Source organism: Anomaloglossus baeobatrachus, chromosome 6 (genome assembly GCF_048569485.1).
Source record: "Anomaloglossus baeobatrachus isolate aAnoBae1 chromosome 6, aAnoBae1.hap1, whole genome shotgun sequence".
Classification (NCBI taxonomy): Eukaryota; Metazoa; Chordata; class Amphibia; order Anura; family Aromobatidae; genus Anomaloglossus; species Anomaloglossus baeobatrachus.
In genome coordinates, this window is record NC_134358.1 from 537,398,914 (window position 1) to 537,421,310 (window position 22,397).

Below are 22,397 nucleotides of genomic sequence, written 5' to 3' on the forward strand. Positions count from 1 at the left end.
AAAGGTTAACATTAATAGGGGTGCCCAAACTTTTTCATATGACTGTATATTTTTTTTTTATAAACTAAAACATATCAACTTCAAATCTATATTATAAAGAAATCTCAAAATCTCCTTAATATATAAAAGCATTCCAAAGTTGAAAAATGGGCCTGTTTCCTTGTTATTGTGTGTTAAGGACTGTACACTCCTACATTTTCTACACTTACACTGTGGCTGAGGTCCATATACCAAGCAGTTTTTATAGTGTCAATCAAGGCAATAGCTATTCTTTACCTTGGCACATGGGCCAGACAGTTCACGTGTCTTTTCTGAAAAACATGGCCTGGCCGCTCTTAACTTTGGCAAGGCACCATTACTCAAATACATTGGTATGTATCATTTTAATTCAAGACTTGGGACTGGAATTTTATGCAGATAATTTATTGAAAAAGTTCACGATCGTGGAAATAAAAGTGTCCGGTAAGAGAATGGGTAAATACTGTAATATATCACAGCCCCCTGTAGATAGAAAATTTAAGGTTTCACTAGTGATATCACTGTCTGAATGAGAAGTGTAATTGGATGTGTTGACCCCTGGGGAACTGCATCACCAGAAAGTTATATAGTATTTTACTGGGATTTTTTTCTAGAATTATCTACTTATCAATAAATATTCCATACTGGTTACAAGAGCAATCACAATAGGGTGACATGTCCTAATTTCTCAGCTTTACTGTATAGATGAGAGCAGAATAATCAGAGTCATCTCATTATTGTTAGTGAGTGGGCAGGTTAATATTCCCTACTGGTTACTATTGAAATCTATACTTCAATAGGGGTTACTAGAGCAATCAAAGTAGGCTGACATGTCCTAATTTCTCAGCTTTACTGTATAGATAAGAACAGAATAATCAGAGTCATCTCATTATTGTTAGTAAATGGGCCTAGTTAATATTCTATACTGGCTACTATTGCAATCTATACTTCAAAACTGGTTACTAGAGCAATCATAATAGGCTATGTCCTAGTTTCTTAGCTTTACTGTATAGATGAGCACAGAGTAACCAGAGTTATCTCATTATTGTTAGTGAGTGGGCAAGTTAATATTCCATACTGATTACAACAGCAATCTATACTTCAATACTGTTTACTAGAGCAATCGCAATAGGCTGGAATGTCCTAATTTCTCAGCTTTACTGTACAGATAGGAACATAATAACCAGAGTCATCTCATTATTGTTAGTGAGTAGGCAAGTTAATACTCCATACTGGTTACTAGAGCAATCTATATAGCAATACTGGTTACTAGAGCAATCACAATAGGCTATGTTCTAATTTCTCAGCTTTACAGTATAGATGAGAACAGAATAACCAGAGTCATCTCATTTTTGTTAGTTAGTGGGCAAGATAATATTCCATACTGTTTGCTAAAGAAATCTGTACTTCCATACTGGCTACTAGAGCAATTACAATAGGCTATGTCCTAATTTCTCATCTTTACAGTATAGATGAGAACAGAATAACCAGAGTCATCTCATTATTGTTAGTGAATGGGCAAGTTAATATTCCATACTGGTTACTATTGCAATCTATACTTCAATACTGGTTACTAGAGTAATCACAATTAGTTGATATGTCCTAATTTCTCAGCTTTACTGTACAGATGGGAGCAGAATAACCAGAGTCATCTCATTATTGTTAGTGAGTGTGCAAGTTAATGACTGCTCTGTTGTACTGCTAAAGACCTATATATATATATATATATATATATATATATATATATATATATATATATATATATATATATATATATATATATATATATATATATATATATAAAACCATATACACAGATAACACTCTGTAATCAGCTCCCCTGTCAATCCTAGACACTTGGGGCAGGGACTGTGATTTATAACTTCCTAGTGACCATAATCTATGACATTTTTCTGCCATTTAACACACATGATCCACTTTTTCCTTTATTTTGTAGTTTTTCAGGGAAGATGTAATGTTGCAAGATTGCAAATCTGCCAAAACCTGATCCCATCTCATAGGGCATCTTTCTGTTCGAGCTCTTAGATTGGATCTTAAGTAGGTTATTTGATGATGTCTATATGCCCTAATTAAGCATTTTAGACACAGGCTGTCTTCAAGAGGCAGTCGCTTTAAAGGGCTATCTGGCACTTACATCTTGATGACCATCTATTGGATAGGTCATCAGTTTTTGATGGGTGGGAATTCAACACCCAGAGCCTACACTTATCAGCTGTTAACTGCTTTGGCAGTGGCTGGATGTAAGCAGCATACAGATTCTAACACAGCAGCTTTGTACATTACATAGTGTCTTTTTTTAGTGCTAATTTTTATGGTCTTTTGCAAAGGTGCGTGACTCGTAGGATCCTCTGGGGCGTGTCTTTAGTCTGTTCTACACTCTCCATTATAAAGACCATAAAAATTATCACTAAACTAAAAGTGCCCTATGCTACTGTCCTTTAATTTCTCTTTCCCCTGTAGCAACTAGATTGAGGGTATTTGGGCAACCCTTTAAAGGCATATGGCTACCTCAGGAATTCCTGAGATTTTTTTTAAGTATTTATTTTTTTACATTTAGTGTTACTTGAGAATATTTCTTCATTAGGATAATGCACGATTGTTTAGTGTATTTTAGGTTACAGGAAGCTCAGAATAAAGAATTCTAGAATCCCGTCATCAATCACGTCTTGTTTAGAAGCAATGAAAGACCTCATACCGCGTTAGTTAATATAACATAGAGCTAAGTACGTTCTTTTGTTGGGCTGTTAAGTGACTGCGACATAGAACAGCTCTGGAAATCCAACAAAAGAAACAGCAAAAATTATTCTTCTGTAATCCTTAAATGAGCTCAAGTGTATTATTCTAAGTTATGTAATTGAAAATACATGGAAATCTCGCACATTACTAGCACATGTCCTGGAACCAACAGGCGTCAAAACATATTCACATTCTTCGACAAGCTGGATATTCTCAGGGGAGTAAGATCTGTAATCAGAGAGATGTGTTACCATGAGTACACAATAACAGTGGGTTAGTGGGTGATACTTTACACACTTAACAACTACACTACCAGGATGTACTTTTTGTATAGCCCACTGTTCACATCTGCTGTCACAAGGTATTAAATTACTGCATCGGGGCTCCTAGACTGACCCTCAGACTAGAGACTCTGCGCTGTCCCTTATCTCGGAGGTAGGCTTGATGGTAGCGAGGTCTGAGCCCCCAGCGTGACCTTGACTCCTGTCTGAGCCCTGATCTTACTCCCCCTCTCCTCCACCCTTGGGGTGGGTCAGAAAAGACAATAACACAACCCCACAAAAATGACATGGACAACGAAGAACCAAAACTCGTACGCATGCACTCAAACACTAGATAGAGAGGGAATAAAGAAAAAAGTAAGGAAGTAAACGCACAACAGGGAAACTTCCACACCACTCAAAATAGCAAACTACAGGTCACCAAGAATTGGATCACCACAAAAGATAGGAATCGCTAGAGCTATCCTGAAGCTATTATCGGCTTAGAGAAACAGACTCCCATCCCTTAAATAGGAAGGAGATGGCTGTGGGTGGTAATCAGCAGCCTGAGCTCCCAGGAGCCACACACCAATCCACAGGAATTAACTTTTGAAGGGCTGGGGAGAAATGGAAATGAATCAGCCGATGCCCGGCTGCTGAGCAACTAGGAGACCTCAGGTTGCCTGTCAGACTCTACAATGTGAACAGAGTCTGATGCCGTCGTGGCACCCCACGAGTGTGGAGCTGAACAACACATGACATGTATTTTTGAATTCCGTTTCTCTACTCTGGACCCATACAGACCCTATTATAGTCAATGAAACCTCAGACAAATTCATAGTCAACAGAACTTTTGTAACTTCAACTTCAGTTTGGATCTATTTTTCAAAAGAATTGTTTTCCAGAAGAATTCCATTTCTGTTTCAAAAACAGTACAGAGTAGCAGAACTCAAAACGGTGTAAACTGAACCTAAAATAGTAAATCCCTGAAAGATGCAGTTCAAAAGGGTGCAAAGGGAGAAGTCACATCTGGGCCTTGGTGCCTGAAAACCCATCTGCTACATAAAGAACACTTGTATTATAAACATACTTGCTAAAGTCCGAGGACGAGTATCGTGGCGGAGTACCTATTTCCAGGTCACACACCATAATACTCAAACCATGACCGTCTATGCCTTTTTACTAGACTCCGTGAATAGGGAAAATCTCCCCTAATCATTGGTTTCTGTGAGGTTTCAGTCAGACATGGCAGGGCCAAGGAGATTTGCTGACTCTTCTGGGAGAGTTGCCAACCATGATTATAAATAGCACGTGATAGGCAAGGTCCTTGGTACAGATTTTGCATTATGGCCCATGAACTTCATGTAACTGTATGCCTCTGAACAGTGTAAAAATGGTGTGTCAAGGGCTCATCAGACACAATGATTATGAGGGCCCAATGATCAACTATATACAAATATTACATTACCTTCATTCACAATTGTACCACTGGTTCTATATAATAATAAATGGGGGAGTTTGCTCAATGAATGATGAGCTGCTGCCATTGTGTCATGAGTGAGTCCCAGCCTGACGTGACCTCGGGGAGATCTGTGATCAAAAGGTCACAGCAGATTGTTGATCACAAATTGGCTTTAGTGCTCGCTCATCGTTTACTATGAGTTGGATCATATTAAATTCCATCCAGTACTGAAGGGGTTAAGGTTCATTTCTATCCTACAGTGATCTAACAGGTAGTAGTAACCTTAGCTGCAGCCACTGCCTTCTGCTATAAATATCCACTTTTTACTCCTTCCTATACCGGCTATAGCTCATACCTGTCCATTTTGAAGGAGCCAGTCTATGGAGAAAGCTGAGGTGTCGCTTCAGTTGCAAGTGAGAAGTTACTGCTGCAGTGTTATTTGCTGTGTCTTTCCCCACCTGTTTGACTTTACTACCTCATGTTGTCTTATTGAAGTAGCAAGACAGCGTCTTACTGGCCCTCGCTAGTCAGAGTTAGTTCAGGGCCAGGGAGGGCATAGGCACGTGATCAGGGCATGGGGGGAAGGACCCATCTAGGGACATTAGGGAGTGCAGGTATCAGCCTCAGGTGAGTGTTAGGTGGTGACCCCGCTCCCCCCGCCCTAGCGCCAGGGAATTTCATTGTATTGTTACCCTGGTGTTCCCTCTGTGTTATGCCACTCACCAGGTGTATTTGCAGACCTGGCTCGACAGGTGCACTCATACTGTGACACCTAGACTGTATGTGGTGAGTCAAGTGTATTTTGCCAACATTGCTCATGTAGGGTGCAGGAAGGTGCTAACTCCTGCATAGGGGGATTTACCAGTTCGCCTGTGGACCAGTCCAAGCCTGCCTCTGACAAACCTATAGAGTAGTACGCCAAGCAAAATAATGTGTCCAAAGTAGACGCTATTGATCCAGTCAAGTGGTCTGTGTCAACAAGTCAGCATGCACTCTTTTCTGCCATCTTATTGGAACTACCTATTGGGCTGATTAGTGGGTGCAACATTTATTATTAGGTAACTGAAGTTATTTAAAGTAATTTTATTCCGTTGTTTTGTTTTTTTTGTATATATATATATATATATATATATATATATAGGCAGATACTTATTCACGCTGCAATAGCATCAGGGAGATTGGCTCCAAAGTTGATAAAAGGGGAGTGATCCGCTCCATCCTCCATCATTCTCCCACTGTGTCTGCGCTCTGACATATCAGCACAATGACATCACTATTGCACGCCAGCTGTACCGATATGTGCAGCGTTGCAATACACATTCCACTGCAGAGACCAGAGCAGTAGGGGGAACAAGAGAAGAGGTTTTTTTTTCATTTTTTCAATGGCCATAAAACTGACTCTGGGGAGTGCATTATAATATTTGGAGGACTATGGGGGAGCATTATAATATATAGCGGGCTAAGGGGTTGCATGTTAGCATATGTAGGACTATGGGGCATGTATTATACTATATGGAGGATTATGAAGGTGCATTATATTATTTGGAGAACTCTGGGATGCATTATAATATATGGAAGACTATGTGGGTGCATTATAACTTATGGAGGACTATGGAGGTGCATTATACTATTTTGGGGACTATGAGGGTTCATTATATTCATTATAATATATGGAGAACCATGGATGGTGCATTATAATGTAGGATTATGAAGTATGCATTATACTATATGGAGGACTATAGGGTGTGAATTATAATATATGGAGGACTATGGGGGTGCATTATAATATATGGAGAACTATGGGGGTGCATTATAATATATGGAGGACTATGGGGATGCATTATAATATATGGAGGACTATGGGGGTGCATTATAATATATGGAGAACTATGAATGGTGCATTATAATATATGGAGGATTATGAAGTATGCATTATACTATATGGAGGACTATGTGGTGTGCATTATAATATATGGAGGACTCTGGGGGTGCATTAAAATATATATGAAGAACTATGGGGGTGCATTATAATATATGGAGAACTATGGGGGTGCATTATAATATATGGAGGACTATGGATGGGCCATTATAATATATGGAGAACTATGAATGGTGCATTATAATATATGGAGGATTATGAAATATGCATTATACTATATGGAGGACTATGGGGTGTGCATTATAATATATGGAGGACTATGTAGGTGCATTATAATATTTGGAGGACTATGGGGATGCATTATAATATATGGAGGACTATGGGGGTGCATTATAATATATGGAGAACTATGAATGGTGCATTATAATATATGGAGGATTATGAAGTATGCATTATACTATATGGAGGACTATGTGGTGTGCATTATAATATATGGAGGACTATGGGGGTGCATTAAAATATATATGAAGAACTATGGGGGTGCATTATAATATATGGAGGATTATGAAATATGCATTATACTATATGGAGGACTATGGGGTGTGCATTATAATATATGGAGGACTATGGGGTGTGCATTATAATATATGGAGGACTATGTAGGTGCATTATAATATTTGGAGGACTATGGGGATGCATTATGTTACATGGACGACTATGAGGGTGTATTAAAATATATGGTTAGACTATGGGGGGTACATTATAACATATGGTGGACTATGGGGGGCTAATTATATTATATAGGGGGCTATGTGGGGGGCTATTATAAAATTTGAAGGGCTAGGAGGGAGCCTTTATACTTTATGGGGGTCTATTTGTGGGTCATTATAATGTATACAAGCAATTATACAGTCTGAAGGTTTGTTTGGGGTCCATTGTACTGTGTGGAGGGATGTGTGGGGGCCATTATGCTGTGTGAAGAGGTGTAAAGATCATTATATGTGGCGCCCCAGGACCTGGTCGCCACAACAGCATTGCCCCTCCAAGGGTGATGCTGAGCCTGGAGGTAATTGGGAGGTCTATTGGCCAGTAGGTACCAACACCCAACACCATCCTCTCTCAGGCCAGCAGGGGGAGCTCTGAACCTGGAGTTCCAGGGAGCATTCCTCAAGTCTGACCTGAGGGAGGAGTTAGTGGTCAGTCTGTAGAGAGAGAGCAGAGAGTGCAGACGCAGAGTGTGCTGTCTTGTGAAACTGGGGCCTAGAGCTGGAATAGCTTGGCCCAGTGAAGCAAGATTTGCAGAGAGGCACAGAAGAGACTCAGACATCGGAGTCTGTGGTTGCCAGGGTGTAAAATCCTTCCCTGGTAGCCGAATCCGGATGGCAGGAGAGCTGCAAGCCCCCTGGCCCAGAAGCAATCTGAAGGTACAGCTGCATCCCAAGGGCCCGGTGTAGACTCCAGCAGAGAAGCACCAGAGAGGGCCTGCGCAGCCTACCACACAGAAAAAGGGACGAACCACCAGTCCCAGTGGCAAGAGGGCCATTGCCAATCCAGAGAGCAGGGTCCTATAACAGTAAGGAAAGAACAGGAGTAGGCCTCATACTCAGCTGGCCAAAAAGATTCCTCAGTTACTTCCAGGTCGGCCGGAGCCCTCGACCACCTGTAACGGTCTCCCAGGACTAACCATTTGCAAAGTAAAAGAGGAGAAGGTAAAGAGACTGTTGTTTGTGTCCGGTCCTTTCACCGCCTGTCGGCCCTGCACTACACCTTACACCATAGACTTTCACGAGCACCAACAGTGTCCCCGGGGCACCGCTCCACCTGTGGGGAGCAGTACCACCATTGCTGCCATTCCATCACCCCGGAGGCCTCATTCAGCAGAGGCGGCTTAATAGCCGCAAACCACAGGTGGCGTCACGACAACTATAAACTTTATTCACCCCAAGTCACCAGCCATATTAATTGACACCCATCAGGGCCACGGAGCCGGGCCCCGCCACCACTGACGACCCCTGGACTAGTCCGGCCTGGCACCGGGTGTCCCATAGCCCTGGGGTGGGCGAGTCAGATACTCTATGTAGTCCCATTATACTGCATGGAGGGCTTTGTGGCAGTCACAGTTGGGGATCAAACTGTGTTGGGATCACCATACCTTGTCGGATTAGTTGCGGGAGATACAGTAGGGTCATCATACTGCACATATGGAGGATAATGTGGAGGAATTTATTATGGGCGTATCATACACTGTTTGTGGGGCACTTTTGTTGATAGTTGCAATGAAAGGGGACTCTAGGGGCTCAAAAAGAGGAAAAGGGCTGGAAAGTTGTGAGATATATTCTTATTTATTCGGAGGTTGCGGGAATGACGGAATTTTCTACTATGGAGCCCTATGAGTTTTATGAATGCCCCTGCTATTAACTATTTTATTACTTTAAACATTCTTATTTTGCAGCATTTTTTTCCACATCTGCCTAAAACCGTTACCCTATATTCTACATACACATGCCCACCTGTCTTGTAGATGAAATAATGAGGAAGGAAAGCTTGTTAATGAGGAAAAATCCATGAATGCCTCCGATCATGCCCAATATTTTCCACAAATATTGCTTTTCCTCCAGATACAGTTCTCCATCTTGTCCATGATGTTCATGTGAAATATTGTCATGAATGCCCAGAACCTGCAGAAAATAGAAATTTATTCAACAAAATAAAAAAAAAAATCCAGTTGAGCATTTTTTTGTTTTGTTGCCTTCATTTTTTTCTCCCCTTCTTCTTCCAAGAGGCGTAACTTTTTTATTATTTCCCAGACAAAGCGGGTTTGTTTTTTTCTTGGGCTAGTTTTACTTTTTTTTATCATATAGTGTACTGGAAAAATGGGAAAAGAATAAGTAAAGTGAAATAACAAAAAAAAATAATAACTTCAATTCTACAATTGTTTTTTGGGGTTTTTCCTTGGTGTTCATTCCGCAGTAAAAAAATAACCTAGAAATTTGATTATCCAGGACAGGACGATTAACGAAGATATCAAAACTTATTTTTTTTTATATATATATATATATATATATATATATATATATATATATATATATATATATATATATATATATATATATATATATTTAAGTGGTGAAGAAAAATTTAGAAATACATAAAAATAAATGACTAAATAAATAAATAAAAAAATAGCTTGAGATTCAATTTCAAAACCCTGTTAGATTTTTTGTTTTTTGGTCGTGTTAGGGCTCATTTTTTGCATGGTGACCCTATGTTTTTATTGATACTATTTTGGGTTAGATATAGGTTAAATGGGTGCAAATGGAGTTATTGCTCCATTTGCACCCATTTAGTTTCTTCATTGGTTTAATTGGTGAAGGCCAAAATTTGGAGGCTAATTACATTTCATAAGTGGATTTCACCTTTAAATGTAATTCCAGTAAATAAAATAAGAGAAGCTGTAGTAGGAGAGAAAAGGCGCAATAGGGTCTTACCCGATTTACAGGGCCGAGGGAAAAAGGGTTAAAACCCACTCACCTGGCTGGGTTGTGCCAGTCACAACCCCTTAGAGAACGTGGATGAGTGCTTTAGTGGTTCAGCAGCGGCCCCGTGTCTGAGCAAAGGATATCAAAGTGTAGACTGGAGGAAAAACGGGTTTAAAAACCGCGCTAGGAAACCACGAGCAAGGATGTAAATGAATATTTTTCTTTTATTTAGATAATTCCAACGCGTTTCGGAGACCCATCTGTCTCCTTCCTCAGGGAAAAAGAATCCCATTCTTTTTCCCTGAGGAAGGAGACAGATGGGTCTCTGAAACGCGTTGGAATTATCTAAATAAAAGAAAAATATTCATTTACATCCTTGCTCGTGGTTTCCTAGCACGCTTTTTAAACCCGTTTTTCCTCCAGTCTACACTTAGTAAATAAAATAAATAAGACTCAATTTCAATTTTTATTCCGTTTGTAAAATCTGCCATAAATTAGGTTTTTATGTTAATGGGGTTGTCCGGAGTAAATCCACAAGTCTGCAATCCCTCTATGTGTCACTGACTGCAGACTTGTGAATCCTCACATTGTGCGCACTGTGCACTGTGAGGATCAGCCAGTTTCAGAGCTGGGAACGGTGGTCCGACTAGATGGGTGCTGTCTCACTCAATACACTTGCATTGAGCAAGGTGGCACCCCTCTGGTCAGATTCTGACGATGTGACCACCGCTAACGGCTCTTACACCGGAGAATCCTCACAGTGTACAGTGTGCGTGATGTGAGGATTCACAAGTCTGCAGTCTCATAGAGGGACACATAGAGTGACTGCAGACATGGATTTAGATAAAACAACCCCTTAAAAATGATTTAATTTTAAAAAGTTAATAACTTTTTTTTATTATTTTCCATATCACTATCTGTATTAAAAAAAAATCAAAATCTTGCAAATCCTAGACTAATAATTCCCATTCTTTACAGAATTCCAACTGATAACGCCTTTAACCACAGTAGATAACACTGGATCCACCAATCTTAATAGGTGATGTCACAGCTCACCTCCTCTGTCTCTCATCACAATGACTGTGCACACACTTATCAGATACTTTCATAAAATTCACATGTATGTTAGCAGTAATAAATTGACTCAAGTTCAATCTTTTTGACTAAATCATCTAATGAGAAAGTGCTAAGGTCATTGAGTTGGAAGAGGGAAGAGGTGAGATGTAACATTTATTGTGAATGTGCTCTCTACTGCATTTAGAGGTGCTACCTGTCATTGTAATCCTGTCTATGATGATAATGAGACTTCAGAAAAGTCTTCTGTAAGGAACAGGAAACATGAGTCTAAAATAGCCCCAGTGGCGAAAATGAAAATTGCAAGATTTTTATTTTTTTATTAATACAGATGGTAAAATCTAAATATAAAAATCTAATTTAAAATTCCCCTTATTCAACCCCATAAAATAAGTCTAAACTCACCTCCGGTGTTGGCATGGTTCCAACAATTTCTGAAGCCGCCTTCTTGGGGCCCATATGACACTGTTATGACATGCAAGCCCCACGACCAATCAGCGTTGGCTTCATCCTCCCGGCCTTTGGATGTTTCAGCAGTAAGTCAGAGCTGCGCTCACATTCTGCTCAAATGTCCAAAGGCGGGGAGACAGACGCCGAATGATGATTGGTCTTGGGGTTCGCATATCATAACAATGTCTTCTGGACACCGGGAACGCGACTTCAGACATTGCAGGAACTGCGGCCGCACCAGAAGTGAGTGCAGGTTTATTTATTTTTACGGGGGTGAACAAGGAGAATGAGTAAAGGGTACTATACACGCTGCGATCTCGCTAGCGAGATCACAAGCGAGCGTACCTGCCCCCGTCGGTTGTGCGACACGGGCAAATCACTGCCCGTGCCGCACAACATTGCGTAGACCTGTCACACGGACTTACCTGCCCTGCAACGTTGCTCTGGCCGGTGAACCGCCTCCTTTCTAAGGGGGCGGTTCGTGCGGCGTCATAGCGACGTCACACGGCAGGCGTCCAATAGAAGCAGAGGGGCGGAGATGAGCGGGACGTAACATCCTGCCCACCTCCTTCCTTCCGCATTGCCGGTGGAGGCAGGTAAGGAGATGTTCCTCGCTCCTGCGGTGTCACACGGAGCGATGTGTGATGCCGCAGGAGCGACGAACAACATCGTACCTGCAGCAGCAACGAAATTAAGGAAATGAGCGACGTGTCAACGAGCAGCGTGTAAAGCACCCTTAAGAGTTGTCCAAGTAGTGGACAACCCCTTTAAAGAATACGCAAGGTTGTCAGAATCCCTCCAGATCTGTCTCACTGCGTTGTTGTATGGCGGACTACTTTCTTCTCATTCCTCTCTGTCATCGAAACTCATCCTATATGACTCCAATTGCACCCATTTAATTTCCCTTGCCCTCCAAAAATTGTTCTCACCTGGGAATGTCAAGTGCATTACGGATACAAATGTCATTTCAATAAATGGAAAAAAAGGTTTACCTGAGGAATCAGGTGCAACAAAGCATCCCCCGAGAGAGTCCCCACCGCCAGTCCCACGAACAGCTGTAAAATGAGTTTATAGCTTTCCTCGCAAGAGCTGAATATAATAAGAGTAGCTCCAAACATGGATCCGATTGTCAGAAGTAAAACCGCAAGTGTGCTGTATCCATACCCTGTACCGCAACACATGGAAAACTATGATAGTACATAAAAACATTGATTTAGTAGACTACATAGTAGGAGACTCACTTTCCAGGGTGGTGGGAGGCGGGAGCTGAGTACTGGTGAAGTCTTGTACTGGGCATGTGCAGGAGAGGAGCTGATGGATGATCGCCGGGCTCATCTGCTTAAATTGTTCCTGGGAAATTGCAGACCGGCTATTTTGTAGAACAATTTTCACAAGTTCATATGCAGAAAAGCAATGATGACTCTAAAACAAGAAACAAAGCAGCTGAAACATAAAAAATTGATGACAACTGGTCCGCATGTTTTTACATATGGAAGTAGTGGTATCAGGTGCGGACAAACCATTGATGTAACCTGTGCGGCATCACAGGGGCCCATTTCTACCAACAAAGCAGGAGGAATTGTGCTTTATGATGAGTTATTTGGCTGAAAAGGGCCCATATATTGTTCTTGCACAGGGGCCTCTCCTGTCTGTGTCTGCCAGTGAGTGGTATGGCTATATAGGCGCATTTCCCTTAATAAAAATGGTACCCTTTTTGAAAACGTCTGATGGGCGTAGAAGTCTTACGCAAATCAGACTGGAAGTGCATTTGGGGTGTGTTTTTCAAGGCACATGAAGACAGACCCTTTCCGTAAGTTCTATTAGGGCATATGGGTGTCATATCTGTAAACCATGGCCGCCATGTAATAATCACAGGCAGCGGAGGGGATGTCAAGACTACAACGTATATGACTTCTACAGCCAATCACTGGGCTCAGTGGTGATGCAGATGTAGACAGTATGAGCCAGTGATTGGCTGCCATAGTTACATGTGCTGTAGACGTGATGTCATCACCACTGTAGTCTGTATACAGCCACTGAGAATGGCGGCAGAGAGGCAGCACCAAAGCTGATTTCTCTGTCAAGTTTTGAAAACCCCATTTGCTTGTATTATAATGTAATTGCCCATTTTAATCCCTTCACAACATCTGACGTAGATATATGGCGCAAGTCGGAAATGGGTGTATTGAGCGGGCCCATGGGGTGATCCCGCCCCGTACTCAGCAGGTGATGGCTGTGTGTGTTACAGCAAAGAGCGGCCTCTAACAATCGCGGTTGGAGCGGAGCTCTGCCCCAATTGTTAACCTGTTAAATCCCGCTATCAAATTCTGACAAAGGGTTTTTAACACGTACCAGCATGGAGGCAGGGCCGGCGTCAGCACCCGGCATACCCGGGCAAATGCCGGGGCCCTGGAGAGCCGGGGGGGCCCACTCGGCCTCGTCAGCTCTGGTGCACCTTGGCCGGGGCCCACTCTCCTTAGTTCTGCGGTCCCCGGGCCGAGTTCCGGGGACCGAAGTCCTCGGCAGGAATCTGCGGCGCCGTCTCTTTAAGGCGCGCAGACTTCCTGGTTTGAACTTCATCTGTGGGCGGAGCTATAGACCGGCATCCTGCTCAGTCCCACAGATGAGAGTTGCAGTGCCAGCCAGCGACCCCCAGCACAGCGTGTCCCTCCGGCGCTGTGTGGGCCCCTTCTCCTCCGTGACCTGAGCGGTATGTGCCCTCCCCACCCCCCGATTTATGCCCCCCCCCCCGGAGCCGCGCATGACTGTCTCTGTCTGTATGTAGCAGAGCTAGGTGTGTATGTATATAGCAGAGCTAGGTGTGTATGTATATAGCAGAGCTAGGTGTGTATGTATATAGCAGAGCTAGGTGTGTATATATATATAGCAGAGCTATGTGTGTATGTGTGTATGTATATAGCAGAGCTATGTGTGTATGTATATAGCAGAGCTATGTGTGTATGTATGTAGCAGAGCTGTGTATGTATGTAGCAGAGCTATGTGTGTATGTATATAGCAGAGCTATGTGTGTATGTATGTGGCAGAGCTATGTGTATGTATATAGCAGAGCTATGTGTGTATGTATATAGCAGAGCTATGTGTGTATGTATATAGCAGAGCTATGTGTGTATGTATGTGGCAGAGCTGTGTGTATGTATATAGCAGAGCTATGTGTGTATGTATGTGGCAGAGCTATGTGTGTATGTAGCAGAGCTATGTGTGTATGTATATAGCAGAGCTATGTGTGTATGTATGTGGCAGAGCTATGTGTGTATGTATATAGCAGAGCTATGTGTGTATGTATGTGGCAGAGCTATGTGTGTATGTATATAGCAGAGCTATGTGTGTATGTATGTGGCAGAGATATGTGTGTATGTAGCAGAGCTATGTGTGTATGTAGCAGAGCTATGTGTCTATGTATGTAGCAGCGCTGTGTCTGTATGTATGTATCCAGCAGAGCTGTGTGTGTTTGTCTGTATGCATGTATGATGTGTATCTATGTATGTCAGTGTATATGACTGTATAGATGTGTCAGTTCTATATGTATTTTTGTGAGTTTGTCGTTAAATATGTATGTGTACGTATGTGTGTCTGCGTGTAGATGGGGCCCACTGGGACTCTTCCGCCCGGGGCCCACAAAAACCTGGAGCCGGCCCTGCATGGAGGTGCGCTGTTCTAAGCCCCCAAACTGATCCCGGGTAGCCGATGGGTTGCCATGACAGCAGGGGGTCTTCTGAAAACCTCTGTGCTTGTCATATCAGCGCTCCTCTGAGGAGACAGTGATTCTCACTATATGCAGCAATGCCGTGGTATATATACTGGGGCACTGCTGTATATAGCACAAGTGATCGGACGATCGCAGCTTCAAGTCCCCTATGAAATTACCTTAAAAAAAAGTTTTAAATAATATGGAAAAAAAATTAAAAAATACAAGTTCAAATCACCCCTTTTTTACCCCATTAAAAGTAAAGATAGTAAAAAATGCACACGTGTGGCATTGCCGCATTCAGTAAAAATAAAAAATACCGTAATTAACACTGTAAACAAAAGAAATTGAAGAACACCCAAATTCAATTTTTTAGGTCATTGCAATACCACAAAAAAACACTAACAAGCAATCAAAACATCATATCTATCCCAAAATAATATCACCAAAAATAATTAAAAAAATATAAGTCATAACAGAGCTCCATTGACTGAAAAAGGAAAACATTGCAGGTGTTGGAAAATGGCGACACAAACCCCATATTTTTAATTTTTTTTTTTGCAAATTTCTGGGCGGTTTTTCACCTCTAAATTAATAAAAAATAAAACTGGACATGTTTGGTATCTCCATAATCGTATATAATCATCACGTCACAATGAGGAGAATCTTATTACGACGTCACTTTTAGTACAAATGGTACATCGTAAAAACATGTCAAAATTGTGGGGGGTTTTTCACAATTTCTCCCCATTTGGAATTTTTTTCCCCCACTTTCCAGTAGACTATGTGGGAAAATAAATGACGTCCTTCAAAAGTAAAACTCATCCCACAAAAAACAAAAAACAAACAATACAAAACAAGCCATCATATGTCTATGTGAACAGAAAAATAATAAAAAAAAGGTATGGCTCTGGGAAGAAGGGGGGGAAAAAATGAAAAAGCAAAAATGGAAATTGGCCTTATCGTGAAGGGGTTAAATTCTAGTAGATTTAAAGGTGTATCTCCATGTCCAAGATCCTATCCCAATATGTTGTAGGTGTAGTAATAATAATAATAATTAATAGCAAATACCTCCAATAAGAAAGGTAGTATAATTCTCCTGATGAGCTATGTCTCTTACCTCATGTGCAGGGCATTGCAGCTTAGGTATTCATGGTTACTGTGCTTGTGGTCGTAACCATGAATACCTAAGCTGCAATGCCCTGCACATGAGTTAAGAGACATGACTATATCAGGAGACCTATACTACATTTCTAATTGAAGGTATTTGCTAATATTATTATTATTATTATTATTATTACACTTACTACATATAGGGATAGGATCTTGAATATAGGAATACCCCTTAACGCTCTAATCCGGGGCCTGCACTGAAAACATAGGGCTCTATGGCCAAGAACCGAATGGACTCTCAAATTCATGAATATTTTTTAGTTGGGGCATATAGCTCAATAATTTTCTATCATTGATATGTCCACATTCTCCCTTAGTAACTTCTACCTCAGCACAAAGTATTCATACATTACCGTGCGCCATCCGGCTGAATGACCCTGGCTCTCAGGAATATTATTATGGCCTCCTTCAGGCTTTTTATCATTCTTTGCTTCCATTGCTGGAACAGGTAATGGCTCATGGCTGGTTCCTGGGATTACAAGACTTCGCACCTTTCTCCTGTGGTTATGGTCAGTCTTCACACATGACAATGCCTCTTTCAGTCTTCCTATGAGTTCACCTATTTCTGATACATGTTCAAGCATAAGAGATTACGATTCGTATTATTTATTGTATTTCAGGTTTAACTAATTTAAATGTTTGAGGTTCATATACTGTACACCATATATAACATTGTATTGGACACACGTCTTAATTAGTGATGAGCGATCACTGCCATGCATGGGTGGGTCAGTACTCATAATGAGCATTTGGGGTCTCGGAAGTGCACGTGTCGAGTACCCAAGTATAATGGAAGTCAATGGACGACTCGAGCATTTTTCTCCAGAAAAATGCTCGTGTCCGCCATTGATTCTCTCAACGCTACCAGTCTTAATCATTAAATTCAGGTTTCCATTCAGCCCTCTTGCCCCTGGTTTATTACATTCGGCCACTCAACCCCAGTGTATACCATCCAACCTCTCACTCCTGGTGTATAACATCCAGTTTCTCGCCCCTGGTGTATGATATCCAGCCCCTTGCCTCTGATGTATAACATCTGACCCCTCTACCCTGGTGTATAACATCCAGCCTTTCGCCCCTGGTGCATGACATCCGACTTCTCGCCCCTGGTGTATGACATCTGGCTCCTTGCCTCTGGTGTAAAACTTCCAGCCCCTCACCCTTTGTGTATAAGATCCGGCCCCTCGCCCCTGGTGTATAACATCCGACCTCTCACCCCTGGACTTTAACATCTGGCCTCTAGCCCCTAGAGTATAACAATCGGCCTCTCGCCCCTGGAGTATAATATCTGGCCCCTCGCCCCTGGAGTTTAACATTCATCCCCTTGCCCCTGGAGTATCTCATCCAGCCTCTCCCCCTGGAGTATAACCTCTGGCCCATCACCCATAGTGTATAACATCCGTCCCTTCACCCCTGGTGTATAACATCTGGCCCCTCACCCCTGGTGTATAACAACCGACCCCTCACCCCTGGTGTATAACAACCGGCCCCTCACTCCTTGAGTATAGCATTTGGCCCCTCGTCCCTTCTGAATATTATCCGCCCCCTCGCCCCTGGTGTATAACATCAGGTCCCTCGCCCCAAGTATATAACATTCGGCCCTTCGCCCTTGCTGTATAATATCTGGTCCCTTGCCATGTTGTCTACTTTTTGCTTTTACTAACATGACAGAACTGCTGATAATAAAGAGCCGACTGATACCAGCGGTTCTGTCAGAGGAGTCACCAGGATAACAAGTCCATTCATGACCTTTCGTCCTCCTAGATGTGGAAGGAATCTCTGCAACTCAACCACGAAGTGGAGAACATGTAACATTACAGAGTGTGGTCACCAAGTGTTGATTTGGGCATAAAAGTAAAAATGCTCTGCAGACTCCTTAACTCCTGAACTTAAGTTCATCTGATAGAATCATCAGCACAAAAGCTGGTTTTCCATGACTGCAAGCAAACCTTATATCTCTAAACACAATGCCAAGTGTTGGATGGAAACTTGTTCTGTGTAGTGACAGATCACACTTGTCTATCTGACATCTAGTGGACAAGTCTGGATTTGGTAAACTCCAGGAGAATGTTACCTGCCTGACTGCATTGTGTCAGCTGCATAGTTTGGTGGAGGAGGGATACTATTGGGGCATTTTTCAGGGGTCGGCAAAGGCCCCTTAATTCCAGTGAAGGGATATCTTAATGCTTCAGCACAAGACATTTTGGACAATTGTAGCTTCCACCATTGTGGGAACAGTTTGGGGAAGGACCTTTTCTGTTCAACATCACTGTGACACGTACACAAAGTCAATAAAGACATGGGTTGAGTAGTTTGGTGTGGAAGCACATGACTGATGGATAAGAACCAGACCTTAACCAGATTCAACACTTTTGGGATGAACTAGAATGGAGATTGTGAGTCCAACCTCTCCCCAACATTAATGTTTGACCTTCTCTTCTGGATTAATTGGCAAAAATTCCCACAGACGCCTCCAAAATCTCGTAGAAAGTCTATCAAACAAATGGCAGCTGTTTTAGTTGAAAAGGTAAGTCATCTCCATATACATGCCAATGGCTTTAGAATAGTGGTTGTAATGTGGAGGTGTTCCAATATTTTCTCCATATACAGTAGTTAGATATGGCAATCCAAATTATGATTATTACCTTTAGGGGTATTTTGCACACTACGACATCGCAGGTGCGATGTCGGTGGGGTCAAATCGAAAGTGACGCACATCCGGCGTCGCTGTCGACATCGGAGTATGTGAATCCTTTTTACTATGATTAACGAGCGCAAAAGCGTCGAAATCGTATGATCGGTGTAGCGTCGGTCATTTCCATAATTTCGGAAGGACCGATGTTACGATATTGTTCCTTGTTCCTGTGGCAGCACACATCGCTGTGTATGAAGCCGCAGGAGCGAGGAACATCGCCTTACCTGCGTCCCGCCTGCAATGAGGAAGGGAGGAGGTGGGCGGGATGTTTACGTCCCGGTCATCTCCGCCCCCCTGCTTATATTGGTCGCCTGCAGTGTGACGTCGCTGTGACGCCGCACGACCCGCCCCCTTAGGAACGAGGCGGTTTGACGGCCAGAGCAACGTTGCAGGGCAGGTAAGTGCGTGTGAAGCTGCCATAGTGATAATGTTCACTACGGCAGCTATCACAAGATATCGCAGATGCGACGGGGGCGGGGACTATCGCACTCGGCATCGCTACCATCGGCTTGCGATGTCGTAGTGTGCAAAGTACCCCTTACTGTAAAGAACCCTTTTTAGTATTTATTTGAAATGCTCTCCACTACATGCAACTAATGCATGCTGGCCACGTATAAAGTTTTTTTGCTAGTGCATTAGAACAATAATTTTATTTTACAGCGCTTCAATGTAAGAGAGACCTTCACACTCATTTTATAGCCTGGAACTCAAAACAGAACCCCATACTTAGGATGATGTTTGTATTTTGGAGTTATAGAAGGATAAAGTTTTAAACTATTGTTTGGTAGCTCTCTTTTTTTTCTACCTTAGAATCAGGTCTAAATTTATATTACAGTGGTTGTCCACTACTCAGACAACCCCTTCTCCATTCCTATGTTTCTTCTTCAACAAAATAACAACATCTGTTCCCCCTCCACTGCTGGCGCCGTTTCAGCGGTGTCGGCACTGGCTCTCCAGAGGCTCAAGTGACATTATATCACGCTATCCCTGCAGCCAGTCAGTGCTGGCTTTGCTCTCCTCTCCTTCAGATAAATCAGGACACTGGGAGGAAATGAGAGCAGAGGCTGCCAACTCACTTAGTCCAGATGTCTGATTAGGTCCATAGGGGAGCAATGATTGGCCTCATTCTTATGTCATGTGAGCCACTGGAGAGCCAGAACCGACACAACTGGAACGGCGCCAGCATTGGAGGTGACTATAGGGGTTGTTATTTTGTGAAGGTAATTAAAGGGATGGGGAAGGGGTTGTCTGAGTGGTTCTTAGTTTATTGGTAAATGGTTTATCTATGTCCTTCTTTTCGTCTGTTACTGAGGGGTGTATTTATGAAAGATTCAGAGGTAGAATGCTTCCTACGACCTTTCTTTCTCTGAGGGGCCCATGTGACTTTTTGCCACATAAAAAACACCAGTATTTTAGAAAACGTAATAAGAGTAAAAGTAAAAAATAAACACCATTGTTATAAAGAGCACAAACTTCCTATACATATCTTTTTTTTTAACTCCTCGCAGTTGGAAAAGCTGAAAGTGATATGATATCAAGTGCATATTAGAGATGAGTAAAAAGTTTGCACAACCCTAGTCCAGCACCCACATCAATACTCCATGGCAGCTTGAAGATGGCAGTGTGAATTTCTCCAATTTGCACAGGAATGCCGAAATTCTGGGTGTCTCTAGGCACCCATGACATTGTGATGTCAAGTGAGGCCCCAATCAATGACAAGACATCATAGAGCCCCATAATCACAAGAGGCCGCACAAGAATGCTGAAATCCTGGGAGTCTTTAGGCACCCATGATATCATGACGTTGTGATGTCAAGTGAGTCCCCAATCAACGACAAGGTATCATGGAGCCCCATAATCACAAGAGGCGGCACAGGAATGCTAAAATCCTGGGAGTCTCTGGGCACCCATAACATTATGACGTTGGGATGTCAAGTGAGTCCCCAATCAACGACAAGACATCATGGAGCCCCATAATCACAACAGGCGGCACAGGATGCTGACGTTAAAAGTTCGGATGAGGATTTTTTCCACAGAAAACTGAACTGAACTCTGGACGCTGGACCTTTTGCTTATTTCTAGTGCACATGTAACCATATTAAATATTTTGAGTTATAATCCTTTTGTAATTTTGCCTATCCAATTAAAAAACTCAAATTGTTGATCATCAGTGAAGGACTAAGTGGGTAATGTGCACTGAGAATCAGGAACTATAAGTGACACGTCCACTGTCATTCCCATTTAGTTTTCAAATAATGTTAACAGAAGCTTAATAACATAACAAATATCTGCAATGCAAATGTGTGTCTCAAAAGCCTAAATCTGACAAACATATCTAAACATTAGAGACAGGTTTAGGTATGATACAAAAGCCAGGAGTAAGGGTTCCTAGGCTGGCCTTCAGGCTATGGACACTACACTGTCCCTCCTCACAGAGGTACGCCTGATGGTGGTGAATTCTGAACCACCAATGTAGCCCTGACTCACATGTAGCCCTAGTCTAATACCCCCACTTCCCCACCCCAGGGCCAGGACAGGAGAAATGAACCCCATAAAAACCAATAGACAGGGGAAAACCAAAGCTCAAACTCACTATGGAAAGAAATGACAAGGATATTTCCACCACACACCCAATAGCATACAACTATTCACCAATAACTGGATCGTCACACAGAAGGACCGGTATCGCTGGAGCAAATTTAGAGCTAAATTTGGCATGTGAGGCTAAGTGCTACCATTTTTTATATGGCAGAGGCGTTTGCGATAGGACATCAGCAACCTGTGACCCCAACAGCACATCACAGAGCTCATGGAGATGAAACTAACAGTTTTTATTTAAGAGCAAAGCACTTTTTCACACTTCATACGGCAAATGATGGATTGATTCATACATCTTCATACTCTCAAAGATTTTTAAAATATTTTGGAAGATTTACCTGCAGCGTACAGTTCACTGGTTCTATTTAAGTATTTGAAAATGGAATCTGTAAAATAGTCCACACTGGGTAATGTGTCTCTTCTCACACAGATGTGCTGTATGGATGCTGTGACAATCACTTCAGCAAGTTTGGGGAGACTTACTTCATCAATATTGTGCATCATCCCAAAGTCCTTCTCCAAAGAATTGACATCCGAACACTGAGAAACCAAAATGAGGCAATATAATTATCTTGTATTGCGGCTAGCACATTGAACAATGACAATATCTACAATTGGAAAAACATAGCTGTCTTTTTCCAAGAACATTGCTACTCCTGTCTATAGGTTATGTCCGATTAATGCATCTCAGCTGATTTTAAAGGGAATCTGTCAGCAGGTTTTGCTATGAAATCTGAGTACAGCATGCTGTATGTGTTTAAACACAGATTTCAGCAATGCTTGTCTTATCAAGGTATGTGCTGTTGTTTACTTGCAATAATTGTTTAGCACCAGAACCTTATCAGT

The 22,397-nt window shown here is 42.2% G+C and overlaps 1 protein-coding gene across 1 annotated transcript in view; it reads right to left on the reverse strand.

Moving 5' to 3' along the window:
- Positions 1 to 22,397, reverse strand: part of SLC39A12 (solute carrier family 39 member 12) — a 102,341-nt gene that overhangs the window by 64,223 nt on the left and 15,721 nt on the right. The window contains exons 3-7 of the mRNA XM_075316813.1: positions 21,890 to 22,091; positions 16,612 to 16,823; positions 12,621 to 12,801; positions 12,372 to 12,544; positions 8,887 to 9,054 (exon numbers count right to left, since the gene is read on the reverse strand). Coding sequence (XP_075172928.1) covers positions 8,887 to 9,054; positions 12,372 to 12,544; positions 12,621 to 12,801; positions 16,612 to 16,823; positions 21,890 to 22,091 — 936 coding nt within the window. The remainder of the gene's footprint in view (positions 1 to 8,886; positions 9,055 to 12,371; positions 12,545 to 12,620; positions 12,802 to 16,611; positions 16,824 to 21,889; positions 22,092 to 22,397) is intronic.